Here is a 22,573-nt window from a genome sequence, read left to right as displayed (position 1 = left end):
AATTGGATTACACAACATCACCGATTGTGAGTGACCTGAGGTGTTTCTAAAATCAATAATGAAATCATTCATTTTGTCTTTTTTATTTTTCTTTTTAGTGACCCTTCAAAATTTCCAATAATCACTTCTCTTCTTTTCTTGTACTCCAGCGCAGAGAAAAGTATTCGATCTGGGGGATAGGTGCCTCTTCCAGAACCAAGTCTTCGACGCCGGAGAGACAGTATTCAAGGACAAGTGCACAAAGTGTGTTTGCCTGGTGAGTTAATAAAGGGAGTCAAGCAGAGAGAGGGGGAGACTGTACAGGGAAGATCATAAATCTGCATCAAATTTCCTCCCTCGATAATAAGCCTTTCCTCTCCAAATTACGGCGTTTAATTAGTTGACGATGTGTGTGTGTGGGGGGGGGGGGGGAGGGAGGGAGAGGGTGGATGTATACCCTCTGCATGTCGTAGGCCCAGACGGATGAGAAACGAAGGACAGGGGGATCCCCGCTTGTCCTGTGAAGGGTGAACGACTCTGAAATAATGATAATTGATGGCCCCTACACACATATACAATCACACAATTACACACACGCACACACACATACGCATATAATATTATGCAGCTTGATGCTGTAATCTGAATCTGTTTCACAATCAACCACTCGAGCAGTTTAGAACCGTCTGCATGCTGTCTAGTAAAGCTCAACTCCAATTTAATGCCGCACTGCATAGTTGTCGTCACATGATTTTGATGAGTGTTCAAAATTGATAATTAAACAACTTTGCAGCAGAGCTGTGTGTTTCCAGAATGCATCAAAAATTGAATTATTTGGTAGACTACAATTTTCCCCTTCATCATGATCATGAAGACACATATAACTTGATCGCTAAAATTCCTTATAATATCATAATCACTGCAGATTCAAACCGATCGAAATTATGTCTACTTGCGACACTCTTCTACATACATATGACATGCATTCAGTGAGACAGCAGATGTTAATAAAATGGAAGAAAGGAGGGGTATAATTGTTCCAAAAGAGTTGACGAGCGGTGTCAGTTATCGTCAACGAACAACAGGTCAAGAGCTAAAAAATACATGCACAGGCTTCTGTTCCGTTCATAAGGAAAGCAAACATGACCTTCACCCCTTTCACCGGAACTGCCGAAATTGAGAGGATTATTATGACCTTCTCTAAGGAGAGCAGTAAAAAGCACGTTCCAGTATGAATTGGGGTCATTTTCTTCTTCTTTTTTAACACGGTAAGCATGACTCGTAATTAAAGTCGAGGGTAGTAGGATCGTCATCAATGCCTGACTCAGAAATGGGCGTGCGTCAGGTTCATAACTCCGTCTTCAGAACTGGTAGACGAGCGAGGCGTGACGTAAGCAGAATGACAAGCAGGTACTTGACCGCCTGGCGGCGTGCTCCTTCAATTCAGTTTACATCTTTGTGTGAGTTCGTGCGTGTTTGTGTGTATCACGAGTGTACGTATAATACTGTGTGTGTGTGCGCGCGCGCGTAAGTGTACATGTATAAAAACTCGTTTGGCAGGCGAGGATTAATAGGTCAAACTCGTAATCCGCTGAAACGCATGACCTAGACTGAGATTATAGTAATTACAATAAAAAGACGTTGGTCATCCATATTCCAAGCAAAAGATGATTCATCAAGAAAACGTCTCGGAGGAACAGGAAAGCCTCTGCGCAAAGCATCCTGGGGAAAAATTAACAAATTCAAAATTAACTGTAAGCTCCATGTACAAGTACTTATGGTATCATAGCGAAGGCACACGATAATGTTATTGATATAACTTCGTTGCTGATTATTTAATCTCATCGAACTACAGAAAAGCAATAATGAATGTAAAAAAAAGAAATGATTTCATTTTCAGCGTTACAATATTCTGGGCCTTGGGCCATCACACTTATACCACAAGGACCTATAAACATGAAGTCTTATGAGTAGGTATTGAAATTAAAGATAATGTTCCACTGTCTCTTGACTCGAAAAGATAATAAGTGTCGCCAAGAAAGTTAATTTCAATGAAAGTAGGGGACGCTACGTAGTTCTTTTGAATGAATATACTGTCGATTCCACTTTATAACGAAGTCCTCGGGACGAGTAAAGTTCTTTGGTTATAATTTCGTTATAACCATTTTTCGTAAACGGGAGTGCGCTATAACTAAAACAATAACTCGATGCTGTTCAAGAATGTCTCGATTTCTTAAATGGAATTGATTCATCTAAATGGGACCTCAACAAACACTTCTGGGATCCGTTTTGGGTCAAGAGACTGTCCTTCCTCCGTGGTTACATCATTTGTACATAATATTTTGTTGTTGTCGCTGTTGTTTCTTTTTTTAGACGAAATCTCACTTGCAGCACACAGGCCCTACGCAGGAATGAATATGTAGGCTTATATGCCGACTGAATAAACTTTTTTTCAGTTCAGTTTCAGTTTCAGTAAGTTTCATTTCTCCACTTGTATATAAAAGAAAATAAGTATAACAATATCAAATATATTATTCAAAAGTCTTGAAAATACAAACAAATGTTCACATTACAAGCATAACCCTATAATCATGTGAAATGATACATGTACATGAATTTCATTACAAATCTTTAATTATACAGGTGGGGGAGACCGTTATCAATAAACTTTTCGCATCTCTTCCAACATAGCAGACGTTAATTCAAAAATTCGAGTACGCGCGGCCCTACATCATTATCATGGGCATAATGCATGGTTGTTCCATGATTTAAATTGATGCTTATCTTACAGTTACAGAACTAATCGTCAAATCAACGAGATCAACACGTTATACTGGGTGACCAACTTATTTCGACGGAACTGATGTTCAGATCAAGTTATCTACGCAAACCTTCTCACCCCCCCCCCCCTTCTCCCTTTCTCTAATGCAATATAACGGTCTTCGCAATTCTGTTGAATGTAATTATATGCTTCATTCTGATCTTATCTTACGAATTGTTTCCAAAACAACTTCTTATGGGTATAATATCCTTCCCTGTATGTAGCCCGCACCCTAAACGTTAGCCCCGGGCATCGAAACAACGTAGGATGATAATAATCCCATACGTCAATTATCGCGTCGGATATGAAAATGACTAACCGCAGCCATCGGTCTCGGTTCTTCGTCTTGAGTGATATCATAATTTCTTCTCGCAGAGTATCCCCCTTTTCTGAGTAGTAATCCTTCCGTGGAGCCCTAAGGGATGGCCACCGTGCAAGCGACCTTGTAAGTTAAAAAACAAGATGAAAGCAAGAGCCTATAGCTTGTCAAAGCAAGTCCTGTCGAAGGTAATCGTCGTTAAAGGAGAATTCCGGCTGACTTTAAGACTCTTACATTTAAACAATTATAAACTGGTTATACTGGGTAAGCCTACAGAGTTTGAGAATTTATAGTAATTGGGATGAGAAATAAGAATGTTTGCAAAATTTATAACGAATCACAATGAACAAGGATGATGACATAGCCATAGGAATGCATGAGTGGGGCTCAAGGAAGCAGAACAACAGAAGAAAAAAGATGCATAAATTCTACACAGGTGACCTAATGATTCAAGCAAGTGGTATTGTAAATGGACTTGCATTGCTATGTAAGCCTCCTCATACATTTTTACGATGACCACAACTCATGTATTCTTGAAGTGAAGCTACTACCTCGTTCAGTTTTTTGTTTTGTTTTTTGTTTTGTTTTTGTTTTGTTTTTTGTTTTGTTTTGTGTGTGTTTGTTTTTTTTTGGGGGGGGGGGGTGGGGGGGGGGGGCTTTTGGGAGTATTAGTTCCTCTGCTCATAGACCACAATTAATCCCACAAAATCTAAACACGGAGCTGTCGATTTATGAACTACATCATGTGAAATTATGAAAATCGCCTTGACTTCCACTTTAACTCAAGACGTTTCGCTATAACCCATCTAGCAGCACACAGTATAGAAATCACTGTTTAAGAGTTGACTCCAGTGTTCTCCTCTGAATGCTGGGGCGTGATTCTCAGCCCTAGTGCAAAACGCAATGGGATCACTCAGCGCGCTCTCTTTCCGAGTGTAGATTCCGCGCAGGAGCGGAAGACGAGCAGTTTCGCAACCGATGAGTTTCAGCGCTGATAGTAATTTGCCGTGGCTGGTTGCCTACATTCTTCTATTGTCCTGTTTTCTTCTCCCACCGTATCTTGAGGAATTTGAATGCGCGACCTGTCAACTTGTAATCCCCCTGTGTATTTGAGATGCAGGGTTTAACTTGAGTCAACAACATTTGAAACATGTTTTGTGTCGGCATCACCTCATCGTTGGAAATTGTCAGTTAATAAGATATCAAGTTATGCTTCTTTGTAATGACTACCATCTGTGGTCAACACTTAAATAATTATCGATGAAACCGATACGTATTCCCACTTGAAGCCGTAAATTGGCAACACCACGAGTTTTCAACACCCTGTTAACAGTCTCTTCCAGAGATTAAATTTTGCTTAAGTAAAAACAGAGATTGATTCACTGACAGAAGTGGCAATAGGACGAGCATGGACGGTGTGAGAAGCAAAAGAAAATTTATGACGCACTTTCCAGATTTCACAACCATTTTCCCGTCGTTCTCAGCTAATAGGCGTATCTATCTCTATTCTGTAATTAGAACACATAATTTTATATTCGCCTGCATGTATGTATATTCAATAAAGAAGAATAGACATATTAATATGTCTACGTTTCTTCCATGCCTGTGTGTGCCGATGTATCTATGGTGCAACACTTGAGTGACACAGGCTAATATCAATCCAATTATTACCCTAAGTGGCCTACATTTCTCGTCCTATCTGTCGTGCACAGGAATCGACGGTCATGTGTCATCGGGAAACGTGTCCGTCAGCTCTGAACTGTCAGTCCGGCCACGTAGTGCACGAGGAAGGGGACTGCTGCCCGCGATGTGAGCCTCTCGTCTGCGAAGTCAATGGGACCAAATATCAGGTGGGGACAGGATAATGCTCCGACGCGCGTAGACAGTTACATCAAGCAGCATTAGGATCATGAGACTACGCAATGAAGCGATCTATCATCCTAATTGAGATCTTCATCTGCGGTAGCGTCGTATGTTCCTGTGTGTTTCTAGTCTCTCCGCCCTCCTCCTCTTTCTCTATCTCCATCTATCTACCTCTGTTTCTCCTACTTGCTCCCTCTGACTGTCTATATATATCAGTGTCTTCTCTTCTAGCAATAGTTCAACGTAAAACGTTGACAGCAATTAAATACATCCGCAGCATATTACTTCTTCGTATCCTTTTACCATTATAGAAGAAATCGAGCTGTGTTGAGAAAGACGCTTAATTTCATCCCTAGCCTTTTGTTTTAGCCGAAGCATCTTTGATGTGTCGATATGAAAAAACGAACCACAACTGCGAACAAGAACTCAATGTCGACATCGCTATCATCCTTTAGTAATGTTAGCTTGTACAATTAAAGTAGTAATGCTCTTTGATACTGTAGTATCATTACCGTATCCACGTATCATCATCACCATCATTATCACCATCACCATCACCATCACCATCACCATCACCATCACCATCTCCATCACCACCATCACCATCACCATCACCATCACCATCACCATCACCATCACCATCACCATCACCATCACCATCACCATCACCATCTCCATCACCACCATCACCATCACCATCACCATCACCATCACCATCACCATCACCATCACCATCACCATCACCATCACCATCACCATCACCATCACCATCACCCATCACCATCACCATTATTGTTTTTATCATCTTTTCGACAATCACCACCATCATCATAACCATTATCATTGCCAGGTTTTGCAACATCATTATCAACATCATTGGTGGTTTTTAGTGCTATAGGACGCATTCTTTGCGACAATTACTTTCTGCGATTTGTTGTGTTTGGAAGTTGTACGTTTTTCCATGACACCATCGTTCTGTCTAAGCAAAATCACTGACATCGACTGATGTGATCTTATGCTATCATTTTCTTTCTTCCCCTTCCATCCAAGGATGGTGACGTATGGCACCAAACCGTGTGTGAATTCTGCAGCTGTAATGATGGCGTCGTTCATTGTCGTGTCGAGGAGTGTGCGAGAAACCTGACATGCGAGTCGGTGAGTCACTGGGTCGGATTTGGGGGCGGACGCAACTAGGCCGAATCGAAGGGTTGAAAATGAACACTGCTCCAGGACTCAATACCTCACAACAACGCCTAATCAATCCATGAAATTACTCGCCCCATAGGCGTTTTCATCCCGCCCCATCAAGCTATTGACTTTCCTTCGTTTGCATCTTTTTGGGGGAAAAAAGACGAAGAACTGACTTGATCATTTGTCATACCCACCCACGGCATCTCAAATTATCTCTTTTTTCTTCACACGATCTCAATTTCCATCACCTAGACCTCATTTCTCTTTTAGCTAGTCTTATCACATTTCTTTATCACATCCAACTTTTTTTTTTTTATTTTGTGTTTACACGACCTTTGTTTCCCACTGAAACCTACTTTTGATTGCACTTGTTCTGGGTGTGTTCTGTGTGCGTTTATGTCTGTGCATGTGTCGCGGTCTTTAAGAATGCTTTCCAAAAAACAAAAAAAAAATGTAAGAACTTTTTCTTTTCGACGAACAAATGGATAAACAAACAAACAAACACAGACGTTTTCATCCAACAAAGATTATAGTCCGTGAACTTAATAAACCTTAATTCCCGTAACGTTCCGGGTGACAATGGCTGCTATCGATGCTATCTATCAAAGTTAGCCAAATTGAGCCACAGAGCTGGCAACCAGCTCCCATTCTCAGACGGTGTGGGTGTTGATAGAACACATCATTTCCCCTGAATGACCGTTACCCCCGTTAATCCTTAGGATTGATCCGATTGTCTGGATGTGCAGGTCATTTCACCCTTTGTTTTCATACACTTCCAAAAGAATCGTTGTACCGATACGACTAGCAGGCAAGGCTTTCATTTTAATTGTTTCTAGTCACTTCGTCACAGACGTGTGCTAGTGAGTTTACGTGTTTGTGGTGTTAATGTGTGTTGTGCCGTGCTGTGTGTGTGTGATTGTAATCGATCACATCGAGGAGTCAAACTTATCGCTAGTGCTAAACCGATAAAACGCATGCACTTCCTCGTGGGCTGGTACACTGTTTCCAATCGGATGTGAGAATTGTGTTCTTAAAGCGAGACATTGTCTCATACAGAAGCCATACAAATCAATATACCATGGGTTTTATTTGGGCAATCACGCATCCAGTAAGTAGCGATTTTCGCTACCCAAGGAAAAAAAAAGTCACGTGTACTGCGGCGCGGACAATCTGGCGACCAGTCGTTCTAGCTCAATAACGGCAAAAACGGCGATTATGCCCAAGCAAGCTGTAAACAAATGATCACTGAAGAAAACACATTAGTTTCACCTCTTGCAAAGAATCAGGCCACAGCAACACCGTGTCATTCGATTGAGACACATTTCTTCGTGAAAAGTTCATTTAAACATGATATGAGTCGATTTGAAAGATATTGCAAAGCTGCCATTAAAATGCCATAAAATGAACAATTTGATAGAATGTGATCCTTAATGGCGAATGAGAAGTCACAGTTTTCAACACTTTTTGGGTGAAAATTTCAGTGAGACTTTTCATAAATGTTGAGCTCCAAGGCAGGACATACTTTAAAACTTTGCAACTACTAGCACCACACGGACTGAGGCTGTCGTCCTTCATTAGAGCCCTTTCAAAGTTTCAAGAACTGTGAGAAGTCAATTGTTTGATGAAAAGAGAAGAAATTAAAGACGTTTTCCAACAAAGAAATCACATCACTTCAATAAAGACAGAACATTCATGAAAGTAGGACCGATAACTGGCCGTTCGCAATGAGAGCACCTCTAATACCCATTTCCTTGATGTTGATTAGGCCTACATGATGATAATTGTAATTAGAATTGTAACGATAATTTCCAAATCAATCTTATTTGCTCACTACGAGCCAATCCGTTTAATGTGAAAAGAGCGTTCGGGCAAATGCTGTGTTCGAAGATAAAGTATAGGGATGAATGATATTATACTGCCAACGTTGACAGAAAAACTAGATAGATGGATGGATAGATGGATAGATAGATAGATAGATAAATAGATAGATAGATAGATAGATAGATAGATAGATAGATAGATGGATAGATGGATAGATGGATAGATAGATAGATAGATAGATGGGGAGATAGGTAGATATTTATTATATTACATATGTATAGATATATAGATAGATTGAAAGAGGGAGAGATAGAAACAGAGACAGAGAAAGACAGAGAGAAACATATCCATGTATCAGTATATCTTGGTTTACCTGCGATGGTTTGGCCCAGGGCCCTGGCTACCGAGGAAAACGATAAATGCAATCCGTAGAAAAGAGTCCGAGCAGAGTAGCTAACCTCAGTTTAGACTCGCTTGGCTGCTCTTGCTTTAAAACAAAAGAGAGAGAGAAAAAAAAATCAATTGAATTTCTGCGGGTTTGTCCTTGAATCGATTCCAAGACATAGGGGATTTGAAATGGTTTTTAAGCATTGTTATTGAATTCCTCAAGCACATTGGATCTCACGTGAACTGAAGATGTTTCCGGTTTGCTGTCGTCTGTAGACAGCGGGTGTAAGGGAGATTACGTAATTCTAGGTGCGCATTGAACAATGTCCTTTTTGTTCATGTCGAATGGAGTGTGGGGATTTGTCTGTGTTGGATGTGCCAAACAGAAGAGAAGTGTCTGCTAACAGTTGATAATAATGGTAATAGATGATGATCATGATGAATATAATGTAAATAATCATAGATCTGTGATGATGATGATGATGATAGCAATAACAGCAGTAATACAAGAATGAATGATAAAATGATAACGATACCACTACTGATATTGTTATAACAATTATGATAATGATAATAATAACAACAGTGATGAAACTACTGCAGTAAATGAGTGAGATGGGCAATATTTCGGAATGTCGGGCTATGTGACATAGCCATTTGGTCAGTGTTGCTGGTTATGTCCAATCTGTATCAATTAGCTGATTGAAAGTGTTTAGTCATTAGCCGCCGGATCATCCAAACAGTGATAGACTTTGTTGTGTTCATGCTGGTGCGTGTTAACATCAAGTGTGTCAAATATGTATAACTATGTGCATTTATGTGGGTTCTATTTTACTTAGAAAGCTGGCAACGGATTTTGAACTCCTAACAAACCGTAGTTGTGCACCATGTTAATAGGATTTTAGGCTGGTGGACCATTAAAAGGTTTAAGCAGTCTTGAGGTGGAATCCTGTACCTGTTTGGGGTAACCTTCTGAGAGTTTGACGACCCCTGGTCCCGATTCCTGAGGCGCGTCTCTAGTTGGCGCCATCAGGGGTGCGGATCTCGCTTCACCGTTTTCGGGCCAAGGCCGGACCAAGTATCCGCCCGTTTGACCTAAATTTCTAGCACCCCAATAAGCAATGGGAGTAGACACAAATGAAGACGCTACACAACGCTCCAGACTAGAATTTTACAAACGTAGACATACAGAGTACATTATGTTTATTTCCGGACTAAATCATATACAGTCGAAGGGAAGCAAAGCCAACACTCGCATGACGCAACAAACAACACCTTTCACGGTCCTCTTGCGTCAAGATTCAACCTGCCGAGGATACCAAACCTTCACTATTATACCAAGATTAGTACGTATTGTCATTAGAATGTATTTTGTGATTCCTGAAGTCTGATATGCTTTTGCTATACGAATCAGTTTCGACACGACTGAGATTTATACCAAACGAATTGGCACCCTTTCAAAATGAAGATTCCCCCATCGCAAACAACGAGATATCAATAAATGAATTTTAAAAATTCCGATCAGACGGGTGGCTGTTTTTCTATGCTTTATTCCCGAAGGTTTTTTTTTCTTTGAAGCAAACAAGAAAAAAAAAACTCTCATAAGCAATAGGTGCCAAAATCTTCAAAAAGCGGAACGTGATGGAGTTTTGATAGAAGGAAGTTTGTTTGTTTTTTCCCCATGCAACACATTTTAGATACCTCTTATGAATTAAAATAAAACCACGCGACAGGTATGATTTCTCACCAAACTATCCTTGCAAGTACATGTAATAGTTGTATCATTGCCTGTGAGAAACAGATGAATCGGAACACGTACGACAAAACAAACAAACAAACAAGCAAACAACGTAATAATATGGAAAGAGTCACTTGACAGGGATAAACTTCAAGTGGCACGTGACTAGTGACGTCACGTCAAACATGAGTAACAGGGTCTGGTACTTGGTCACATTGATTGCTGTACTGCACAGAATAAAGATTATAATCACGGCAAAACTATCTTTCTGATAGAATGAAAAAAACAAAACAGCAATACCCAAAATTGTTGTCGATGAACATTTTATTCCATATCATATTCTCCCCTCAATTATTTTGTTTTGGTTTAGAGTGTCCATGTCACTTATTACAATCTCTCTGTCTTTTGTTTTACTCAGAACTTTGAACTGAAGAGACCAACTGGAGAATGCTGCCCAAGATGTGTAGAAAGTAAGTATATCTACGCCAAAATCTATTCATTGGTCCATAATATCATATTCTAAATTGTATGCACATGAAGTGTTAATCGATCCAATGAGAGTCACTTCCGGTTGTACAACGTCCTGACATAATACAATTATCATAGATAGCATGGTCAATAGTTTATGATATCCGCCTGATAAAAAAGACTATACCATCTCTGTCTTCAATCATATTGTTAACATTTTCAAGAAGCACAAATTATAAAATTTGATACAAATTAATCAATATTATAATTAGTAATATAATAATTATTAATTATTGATTATATTATTAATACAATTTATTAATATTTAACATGATGATAGAAATATTGTATTCTTTGCAATGGCAACAACAAGTAATGTAGCTTGTTGTATCTTTATTCGAGAAGTCAGCGGAATGCATTGTCCAAATTATATGTTGAACACTACTCTCTCATATATAGGGCCTACTCAAATAAAAAGAGCTGCAGCGAAAAAAAGAGGTTTAACCCGTTCAGCGCGAGATTATGAAATCCTCAATGATATTGGAGGGTTTAACACTTCTATATATGCAGATGGCTATAATTAGATAAGAAAAGTCTGTACCAATCATTGTTTGTTTGTTTGTAATTTCACTATGGGTTCTGATGATATCATCAGTCATTCTAGGAAACTTAGATTTCATCGTGCCAAACATTGGCTCCTCAACAAGTATTTCGTAAGCTCTGTTGCTGTCTTTCTGGCGTGCGTTAAGCAGTTGTAAATATCATTCTGATGGCTCAATGACCAAATATTTGTAGAAAATTGTGTCCGCATAACATACAACTCTTTTCGGAATATACATGACCAGGGAGAAAGGAAGAGCTAACTAAACGAACTCGGCGGAGACATGTGTACAGAGCATGCCCTTTCGTATGCCGTCTCGCATGCCCTGGTGCCGTATGTGAGAATTGCTTTGCCAAGGTCGTTTCATTCGTGCCAATCTATGGGAAGCTAACTTTCATTCACAAAATATTACCCTCAGGCGTTCCATACATCACTGTCAAAAGGCACAATGCATTGAATTGTAACTTTAGCAGTGTCATTGTAATGCATTGAAATTATGGGTACACGCTGGGTTCCACGCAAAAGATCGAATGAAAAAAAAAAATGGGTTTGCACGAAAAAGACGTAAGCGGTTTTGGGGTGTCAGGTGTACATAGGTAGGTGAGATAAAATCGATGGGGGAAAGCAAATATTTTATCTGGTTTGTGTGAAACAAAACTCACGACGAAACCATAGATTTTGATCTGCACATCCGTCATTCGGCTTGAAACGTTTACATTACCCAACTGTTTGAAGAGCCAGTCTATTCTTCAACACCTCGTTATGTGACGACATTTCTCTCTTCTTTTTTTTTCTTCTTTTTTTTTTTTTGTCCTCTTGAAAAACCGCCAATTATGGGAGATAAACCCTCACTTGGCAAAGCTTTTATAGTGTGTGATTGGATCTCAAGCGCACTGAAATAGGGCGATAAGAAATAAGTAATTTCCCCCCTTTGTAAATAGCCCGGATTTCATTTGAGCCGTCACATGGGAATTGATGATATCTGTCACATAGTTTCCGCCTCGTCCTTTTATTCTTCTACCCCCTCTCTAAATCTCTTTATTTTTCTCTTCCCCCCCCCCTCCTTTTACCCCTTCTCATCTGTAAGCCAAACTGTAGTTTGCCCCCTCTTTATACTGTCTGTGGAAAACAGATGGGGCGTGATGGATGGTATGTACGAACCACCTGGCAAGGGATATCAGATATAATATCATGATATGAAATCAGAAATTAGAACGGAAACAACTCTTCTTCTTTCTCCCTTATCAAATCGATGTCTGAAAATAGGAACTCCCTGAACCGAATGTATATCATATTCTCCCTATTTATACTTTTCGAAAGGCTGAACTCGCATTGTTGTTCATGTGAGTAGAGGAGGTTTACATTTCACACGAATTTCTAAAAGATGAATCCTGCATTTTCTCTCCAATGTTCCCAAGGATTTTCCTCTTCCTCATCCTCCTTTGAAAGATGACGCTATAATTGCATCTAGTGTACCGAAAAACGATGCCGTTTGCGTCAGAATGTTTAATTACCAAAAAATAAAAGACTTTGTTTCTACCAATCGTGACTTACACGTGGGAAGACGCATGCGGGTGCACGTCACGATACTGTCACCCACGAGTCATACAGCCCACGAGTCATACAGCTCACAAGTCATACAGCCCATGTGTTATACAGCTTACGAGTCATACAGCCCATTAGTTCGACACTGAGCTAAGAAGGCCCACGAGACAGACACATTAAGCCCCGTGTTGTCATGGTTGTATCTGTCGAACTCGTAGGCTGTTTTTACCTAGTGTCGAACTCATGGGCTGTATGACTCGTAAGCTGTGTGACTCATGGACCTCGTTTTCAGTGTCGAATTCGTGGGCTGTATGACTCGTGGGTGTCGGTCTAGTGGGATGACCCCGATGCATACTCGACTAATTATCTCGCTGTGAATTTTGCTCCAGGGTATATCCGATGTTAATTATCAGTTGACATTTTTTTTTTCTGAACACGTTCATCATTGATTCGTTATTTGAAACAGTGCTTATCTTCGAAGATTCAATTTAATGGTATTGTTTTATATCCGCCCAACAGAAAGGTAATACAAATACAAAGCATACATTAATAAGTCATATTTTTGAAGCAGCAAATCAAAACAGTGCATACTGTGCAGTGGTTACAGAAAGTAACAAAGAGAGTGCTCTACTGAAAAAACGGAACTTGTAATGCGTAGATCACTCAAAAAACAAAATGCCAAAATTATTTTGCATATCTAAATTTATCTATCATTTACAAAATCTATCATAACCAGCTCGATGGATTATGAATATGATGATATAATGTCATAAGCGAATAGAGTTACATTATAAATCCTGGATATGTAAAGAAAAACTGGAGAAACACCCCTGCGTAGATTGATAAAGACTAATTTTTAACATTGCTTATAAGGTCTTATTCAAAGTGTAATTATTTGCCTTTATACCGTTACGTCTATCCACACTATCATTTTACAGAAGACGACCCGTCCATCTCTCTCTCTCTCTCTCTCTCACTTACATATCCATATGAATATTATATAAGCATGTATAAAATACGTTGATATGGCAAGTGGGTGACTCACTGCTAGGTAGGTATCCTTACCACAAAGTTGTCAAGCCTAGAACCATCGCATGATCGAGGCACGAACCAAGCTCGCGAAGGTAGAGGTCGAGTTTTATGTGAAAGGTATGGGCGAGGAAATAATGGATGTGATCATGTTATCATACCGTCTAAAAGTAAAAATAGAAAAAAGACCAAAAAAAAAAATCTTAGTAGAGAGTGGGAGAGAGAGAGAGAGAGAGAGAGGGAGGGGGGGATGGGGAGAGAGAGAAGAGAAGACAAAATAATATTATATTCCAAGCATTGGTTCTACAGATTGGGAAGGGGAATGGACTATTATAGCGACGATCGAATTTATCTCTTCATTGTGTGCACCAGTTTTTACGATCGTCTCTTCGTGAATGGGAAATCATTGTCTCCTCTGTTCAGGCTGGTTAACAGAAATAATCCAGGTTTCTTTCACGTCTGCGGAGAGGGCAATTATTTCCCATTTTCATTTCGGCTGCTGGGAAGGGGCAAGTGTCTCCAGTGGGAAAGACTGAAATCAAAAGACCGAGGCTTCGAATGGCAAGCACTGCATTAGGAGCACAATACTTCGTTTGGAAACTTCCTTGTGGCAAAGACAATTTTGTTCGCTTTTCCTTTTAAGTGTATATGATTAAGTTCTCTCTTGCAAAGTTTGATGGATACTTTAAAACTTCGCTGAAGTTGAATCCGTGGTGAACTCTGCAGGGAACGGGGATGTAAATCTCTTCCTATCTTATTATTATAATTATTTGTTGTTGAGCACATTACACCGATACTATTCACCCCTCCCTCCATACCTCAACCATTACTGGGTCTTTCCCATTGTGTCTCCAGTGTTTACTCAAGATAACTTCATACAGTGACTCTAATCGTTTGATACATTAATATAATATATAGTATAAGTGTGTCGATGTTGTCATGCGATTATAAGGAAATACATTTATTCTTTCTCTGTCGCGGCTATCATTTTCTGCTGTCCAAAGTTCCGAAATATTGTTATAACAATCTATTGGGTACCATAGAAGGTTCAGCAAGGATTCCCCGTGCGAGGGTTATTGCTCTTTGCTGAGCTTTCCTCTGACGTTTGCTTCACAATATCACGTGACAGTGTCGTTTGATTGGATAATGCCGCGATCCAATTAATCCAATTAATTCCATTTCATGTCTATTCTCTAATGTCGATAATTGTTCCTTTTTAGAATCATGGAGGTTGATGGTATGCATGTAGTCACGTCTTTGTGAAGGCAATAGTTCTTTTTGTTTCCCCAAAATCCATTTAGCAGACTGGCAGGAGCCAGCTCTTAATCTGCGCCCGTTGAAATGGAATTGGTTTCGTAGAGATTCATAGTTTATTGTATGGCGATCATTCATCCATCCATTCTTTGACAATCATTTTGTCTGAAGGCCAGTAATCAGATGGGCTGTGTACAGAAAATTCCGATCGCGCACAGTTTCATCATCTGCCGTTTTGGAAAACTTCGGGATTCACCGAAACACATCGGCGGGATGATTTACGTGTAGCTTGTGAACCTCTCTTGAAACTTAGTAAAATTATTCAAAGTCCGAATAAAGATATTCAATGTTGATGTTAGTATATTAGTGTTCAAGTACACGTTTGCTTCTAGAAAAAAAAATGCCCACATTCAACTCGAATTAGCTAGGCGCTTTACGACGGAGAATTAGATTTTATACCCTAGTGTTTAATTGTCTTTCTTTTAGGGGGTTGTAACTTCTTACCTTGTGATCCTAACTTTCGGAACAATCTTCCACTAACTTTTTTATTTGTGTGAAATTTTGACAGGTGCGATAAAAGCAACTTACTTTCAGCTTACATATCACCATGGTCATGGCCGAATTTGAGGAATTATAACGACTTTATGATGGAAGATTCCTCCAACATTTTTGTTATGTGCATTTTTATACTTATCACTGCATATACGAACAGATTAATTAAGGGCATAGCTATTATACTGCGAGTATAGCTATCATTCCAGTCCACCAGAGGAATATTCGCACTCTCCTCCCTGTTAGGGGACTATATTGGTGCTGTGTAGGAATACCACCATGACAACAACTCGCTAACAATGTGATTACATCTTATATGATAAAAAGTGCATCGTTAATGTGGTGATTTTATGTGTTAAGGGTATACAATAAGCTATTATCCATTCTGCCTTCTCCAACAGAAAATGGTGTCTGCACGGTATTTGGAGATCCGCACTATCGGTCTTTCGACGGTCGTCTCTTCAACTTCCAAGGGCGCTGCAAGTATCTCCTGGCGGCGGACTGCGTCACTAACGACTTCCGGGTCAAAGTTCGCAACGACGGGCGCCACACGAAATCGTTCTCTTGGACGAAGACAGTGTTTCTCACGTTTGACGGGTACGCCATCAGGTTGATGCAAGACTACGTGGTACGGGTGAACTACGACACGGTGACGCTGCCCTATAGTGTGACGTCATCGTTCCGAATCTACAGGGAGAGCTATAACGTCATAATGGAGACAAAGTCAGGTTAGTTGTTGGTTGACACTCACCACAAGACGAAGAGCACCAGTAATTGTCACAGAAGATCGAACAACTAATAAAACTTCAGCAGTCAATTCCTGTCTTTGTTCAGATTAAGTAGGGCTATGAATAAGACCAACGACTTCACGACAAACGACAACATAAATGTAACACGTTGTTAGTCATTTTGAAGTAGAGAAAAGGTGCATTGTGCATGCCTCAAAACATGTACTTTAAACTCTATGCTCTTTTATCCCTTCCGCTTCCTAAGTACAGTAACAATAGGGGAACATTTCATATTGTCCTTCAGCCGGCTCGGTAAGACCTGAACAAAGGAAGACATTATTCATGGCGCCTTTTACAAATCAACATAAATCTCTTCTCTAAGCTTCGCTCATCAATAGATGGCGCCCTTGCGTGAAATCGCTCTGATTTATGGCTTCGGAAACAACAATGAAACAGCACACCCAAACATGTAGAATGTAGGATTACTCAGGTTGCATTGTACAGGACGTGCGTGCGAATGGATCTACTCGATGGCAATGTTATGAATCTCGTAAAGAAAAGACAAATGGAAAACAACGACATAGTTCTCTCTCATAGTCATCCCTTTCATATAAACGGTAAAACATAATTCCACGTAATCAGCGTCTCCATTAAAGCAGTGCACATCAGTTATATACCTACTTACCTCAGCAAATGGAATTTTTTAGACTTCTTTTGAATATTTACCACCGTATGATACGGTGCAAGGAATGATTCCATGAGTTGGTATGATAATAATTATTACGGTCTCCACATGAGATCTATATTATAGAACTAATAAAGTAGCCCCCTCCCCCGAAACTTTGGCTACTAGATTATCTTTAACCCGCCTGTTAGAATTCCGTGAATGTTGTTCGCAAACTTTTCTTGTGCAAAGCGCAGACACAGTTTCACCCTGATTGAAGAGATATGGAATGAATGATGCTTGCAGACGATGCAGTGTTCGTGGTTAATTTGTCACAGTAGAAAAGCACCATTGCCCAACCCTCTAGCATTCCCATGAATAAGGCATTGAGAAGTGTGAACGAAACTTGTTTGCACCTGTTCATTCAACAGGCATCACGCTGTCGTGGGACGGCGACAGCTTCGTCGAACTGTCGGTGCCGCCGAAGTACAAGAGCAAAATGTGCGGACTGTGCGGCAACTACAACGCGGACAGACACGACGACCTGCGAACGATGAAGGGCGATTTCACGAACGACGTTCGGACGTTCGGCGAATCGTGGCGGATCGGCGGCACCAAAATGTGTGACACGAACGTACCGAACAAGCTCAAGTACCTGTGCTGGGACGATAGGGGGGCGAGGAGACGAGCGAGGCAGGCATGCCGAGCGCTGCAGTCGGAGCCGTTCCAACCTTGCCATGGCGTGGTGAATGTAAAGTCATATTACAGGTGAGAGAGAGAAAAAAAGGCGGGAATTCGGAACTGACAACTTGACAAATTACGAAGGTTGTCTGCCAAATGATAAGGCACGAGCCATTATCAACGTGAAATTTGTCTATTCAGTGATGATAATGAGACAGGATAATGTAGTATCATTGGACTAAATGATGTCATATGAAAAACAAATTAGTATAATGTTGTAGTAAAGTAAAGTAGTATACACAATGATATCGATGTTTATACCATGCATAGCAGACCCAGTTTCACATCCTTTTCGCTGGATTTGTGCCGCCATGAATAAACAGAGAAAGAAGGATTAAGATAGATATATAAAAAGGGAAAGGAGAATTAGAGAGGGGGTTGCGTTTTCGTCAAGAATGTACTACAATGAATTTTCAATGCATAAGTATGAAAACAAAACAGTACGGTGTGTAATTATGCACCGTGCATGGGGTATTACAGTTGTCTCCATGACATAGACAAATTACTTTTAGTAAACTCTACACATCGAACTATAAACATGCGTCGTCCACACGACTTATTATGTACATGGTATGAATGAGGGCCTAATTTGTAGCATTAACTGCCAAAATCGTGGCATGTGTTGTATTCACTCATGCAATGTCCATGATGTCGAATGAGTATTTCTGTTAGTATATATGTGACCGTGCACCTCAAAACGAACATAAAGTCGCACACACTGATTTTGCGTGAGGACTGAAAATAAATGAAATGGGTCAACCTAGCCGAACTTGACTTTTTCATATTTTCTGAAAGAGCGGGTCTTCTTTTACATTATGCTAAAATTTGGTATCATAAAACGGGCAGGAAAATGTGTTTTTTTAGCAGTTTATCTCGAACAGAATTTGGTAGAATAGTGTGATTAGGTGTGCCTTTATAATCCCTTTTTCATTTCTGAAAAACCTTGTCCACACTCTTCACTTTCAACTCTAACAACTTTTGAAAGGATAGAGCTACTGCTTTGAAAGTTGGCATTGATTATGGACAGAATGTGTTAATGAGGCATGCTTAGTTTCAGTTTAATCTGATAATCCCTTCATTGTTGTTACTCTGGTGGTTTACTTCCTGTTTTTTGTCCCATTCATCGCACAGCCAGCACGGTTTGGTAAAAGATTAAGCGCTTGAATAGACACTGTACTTCAGAGCCTCTTTTCTCAGTTCACACTTTTCCCGAGTTTGTGCTTTCTTTCCAATATTTAGATAGGTTAGGAGAGTCCATTTGATTTGAGTTATACATCATTTTAAAGCTTAAAGTCTGCTCTTTCAGAATATGGTCTTAACTAAAAATTCATGTCTGGCGACTTTTTTTTTTTTTGAGGTGCAGGGTCACATATGCACTGGGATGTGAAAACTGAAAGCACTATATTCAGATTTTTTTTTTTTCCATTCTGCTAAACTCAAGCATCCGCTTATTGTGGCAGTCCTTCTGCATAATTCATTAGGGAATTATTTGCAGATCTGATGGTAATACATCATAATGTACACATTTATCTTCCCTCCTTTGAATCGTGCACATTGTAGTCTATAATGCTTCTCTTAGGTATTACTGAAAAAAAATCTGATTCATGTCTGAAATTATGTTACAGAAAAAAAAATAAAGCAAACAAACTTTGAACTTTGCTTTGATTTGGTTTAATTGATACGGTTCTGTATTTTCTGAATAAGGGAAAGGATAAAAGCATGATGCATTAGTGTAACATAAGAAATAATGATAATTCTTGATAGCCTCCCCCCCCCCCCCAAAAAAAAGAGGAGAAAATAGTTAGTAGAAACTAACTAATCAGAAATATTCTGCACTGAGTCATAACCTTACGATTCTCCACCCAGGTCGTGTTTGACGGACATGTGCGAGTGTCCCGAGGGCCAAAACTGCGCCTGTGAAGCCATCTCGGCCTACATCCGGGAATGCAAGAGGCGGGGCATCGACCTGGACTACACACACAACGAAATCTGCTCAGGTGAGAGGAGGAAATGAAGGAACAACCTTGACAAAGCTTTGATGAAGCAGACGTCTTCTTTTTCTTCTTTTTCTTCTTCTTCTTCTTCTTCTTCTTCTTCTTCTTCTTCTTCTTCTTCTTCTTCTTCTTCTTCTTCTTATTCGTCTTCCACCTCTTCTTCTTTTTCTTCTTCTTGTATGGCGCAAAGTGTTATCGAAAGGAAAAAAGCATCATGTTTCATTATTGCAGCTCAGTCGACTAAAGAAGTGGAACTGTCAAGACGGTCAAATTTACACAAGAAATAAAAACTGCAGCAGTAAAGGAAATGGTCTTTATTTCATATTTTTGTGGTTCTGATTGATGGAAATTTGGTGGAAAATACAGCTTATCATTCTCTGATTATCAAATGTCATAATTTTCTTAGTATCAAAGATGATGCAACGGAGAGTAATGTGGACTTAGCATAGTATATTCGACTTAGGGAGCTGATACAACGTGTTACAATAATAAAGCTGTGCATTTACCCACAAGTTCCGAAAAATCGTCCTTGGCTTTAAAAAAAATCACATCATTCAGTCACAGTCATTCAGCCCTCCTACCTTTGATTAATCCAAGGCTTTTGTAGAAATATGCAAAAAGGAAAAAAAAAAACCCAACAAACTAACAAAATTTTTTGCATATACTTGATGTGACTGGCAATATGGTTTTTGTCATAAATGTGTATTTTCAACTTCCATGAAGAAACGATGGGAAAAAGCGATTATTGGATGGACATATGCAATAAATAATTTTTTTTTTTTATAAACAATGATTTTGCACCAAGATCACAAACTTATCGCAATAACGTATGCGACTTTGATTAACTGTGGGTATTTTCCTTTCCTTTGCCTTTGCATCTGTTTATTCCCATAGCATAGAACTATCTTGAAGTGAAAACCTGCTCCTGACAGTGGGGGCGCTGTTGGGCTGTTTCTATGCTATGAAACGGTCAAAGCGAGTTGGTTTGGCAGGTACTGAAGGGAGCAGACAGATTTCAAGGTTTGAAGCGAGTTTTTGGCTCGCTTTTGGCGTCCTGACCGCAAGAAAGAACGGGATTAACCAGCGAGATGTCTCGACAGCGCGTCGCCGTCGTCATGGTCGTATGGTAGAGTGATCTGCTCTGTGTTTTCTCGCTACATTGGGCGCCGTGTGTCGCTTACAACTAGCGAGGGATAAACTTCGGCATCACGGAGATGGCCAGCTCTTCCGACGTGTCGTATCACCACATCAACGACATCGATAACGACATCGATAACGAGTTTGATTGTGTCCTTTTTACCGTAAAAGAGGACAAAGCTGGCTTGGCTCGGATCTCAAGTCCAGACCGACCAAATCTATTTTTGTCATGCTGCAACAGTTAGACGGGTCTAAATCCTCGCAAAAACAGCAGGATAATGTATCCTTGCCATCGTGTCCAAGCATATAACATAGTCGAAAAATTAAACCAGTGATGAAAAAAAATACTTCGACCGAATTGAAGATTTTGAAGAGTGATGGTGCTAGAGCGATTGCTATGCAATCATAATATCACAAACTCGCCATTCATTGTAACCTGGCGTGTAATATGTAAAAGTAGCCATAATTATGATATTTCCCCTTTATTTTCATGAACCACTTTCCGGTATTCATACATTTCGGTAGAACGAGTCCTATGAATACCTAACTCCTGGCGTACTGTTACAAACATTAGGAGAGCATTTATAAAATCAATTTATGTTACATATGAGTGGAGAGTTATGAAATTGTATGGCGTCTTGTAAAGCTACTCTCGCTTTCGTTCGTTTTAAACAGTAAAATATGTCAAAATAGAACTTGAAAGGATAGTTCGAAGCAATCTAGTGAACGTGAAGAGGAATGATTAAAGTTGCGACCAAAACCAACAAATCAATGTTATTAATTCATATCAATAGAAAATGCTGCTGAACTTGAAACATCGTCAAAAATACAAAAATCGACATTATCTGGATAAGATGGCATTACATTTTAAAAGGTCGCAGAATTGTGAATGCCGGAAGAATTTATTTTGCTGTATTCCCGATCTGTAGGTATGTTCTAGTGTTTTGTCTACGGGAGCCGTGTGGGTCCTGTTCAGAATATTTATAGGAGTATTGGAACACAGAAAAGAACGGTTGAATTTCATGCAAGTATCATGCTGATCCATGATTGTACGATACTGAAATCGTTACGCACGAATAAAAATAAACGCTAATAAGAGTCGCTATGGGAAAAAAAAAGTAGTGACTATGTTTTCTAAAACTTGCGATATAATTACTGAGAAATAATCATGCATGGATGTATTCAATAATAGAACTTAGCCAACTTATCGACAGGCATCGTTATGTCATCGAGATTACGAAGTAAAGCTCTACATGTATTACGCATGATCACCATGAAATATGAGTTACTTATTTGGGCTTCATTGAATTCTATTCGTGCTCTATGTCAACAAACATACTTTTGTAACTTAATGTCAATTTGATGAGATACTTTACTGGATTATTATCATTTTGAAAGCGGCATGGTGCTTGCCCAATTTCTGCGATCTGACTCAATTGTGCTCTGATGCTAGAGACCGCACAACGCCCTCTACCGCCTGAAGGTAGTAGCAGACACAGAACCACTGTCTGTTTTCCTATGTGTAAGTGCGAGACGTTATCATCATTCCTGTCAACTCAGTGCTGTGCTTTGAACAGTAAATTAGTGACTATGTAATTCTCTGCGAAATTTGTTGCAAAAGAGGGGGAAAGTGGTCGGAAATTTTTACTATGGCATCCAATAAACGAGATAAAAATAATGCTTGGTTCACGTCACATGCCGTTGTCACCTCCTCGTATTAATGATATGACACTAGTTTTGC

General features: G+C 39.7%; 1 protein-coding gene across 1 annotated transcript in view; it reads left to right on the top strand.

Annotated features, from left to right (window-relative positions):
* Nucleotides 1–20,594, top strand: part of LOC139719683 (BMP-binding endothelial regulator protein-like) — a 47,485-nt gene extending 26,891 nt beyond the window's left edge. The window contains exons 8-15 of the mRNA XM_071631082.1: nt 150–256; nt 4,832–4,969; nt 6,033–6,137; nt 10,538–10,589; nt 15,970–16,296; nt 17,392–17,728; nt 19,568–19,698; nt 20,590–20,594. Coding sequence (XP_071487183.1) covers nt 150–256; nt 4,832–4,969; nt 6,033–6,137; nt 10,538–10,589; nt 15,970–16,296; nt 17,392–17,728; nt 19,568–19,698; nt 20,590–20,594 — 1,202 coding nt within the window. The remainder of the gene's footprint in view (nt 1–149; nt 257–4,831; nt 4,970–6,032; nt 6,138–10,537; nt 10,590–15,969; nt 16,297–17,391; nt 17,729–19,567; nt 19,699–20,589) is intronic.
* Nucleotides 20,595–22,573: the final 1,979 nt, after the last annotated feature.

Source organism: Diadema antillarum, unplaced genomic scaffold (genome assembly GCF_040938485.1).
Source record: "Diadema antillarum isolate AM-2024a unplaced genomic scaffold, OU_Dant_1.0 scf00000113, whole genome shotgun sequence".
Taxonomy (NCBI): Eukaryota; Metazoa; Echinodermata; class Echinoidea; order Diadematoida; family Diadematidae; genus Diadema; species Diadema antillarum.
The sequence above is the reverse complement of the archived record's forward strand: the minus strand, read 5'-3'. Positions and strand labels throughout refer to the sequence as shown.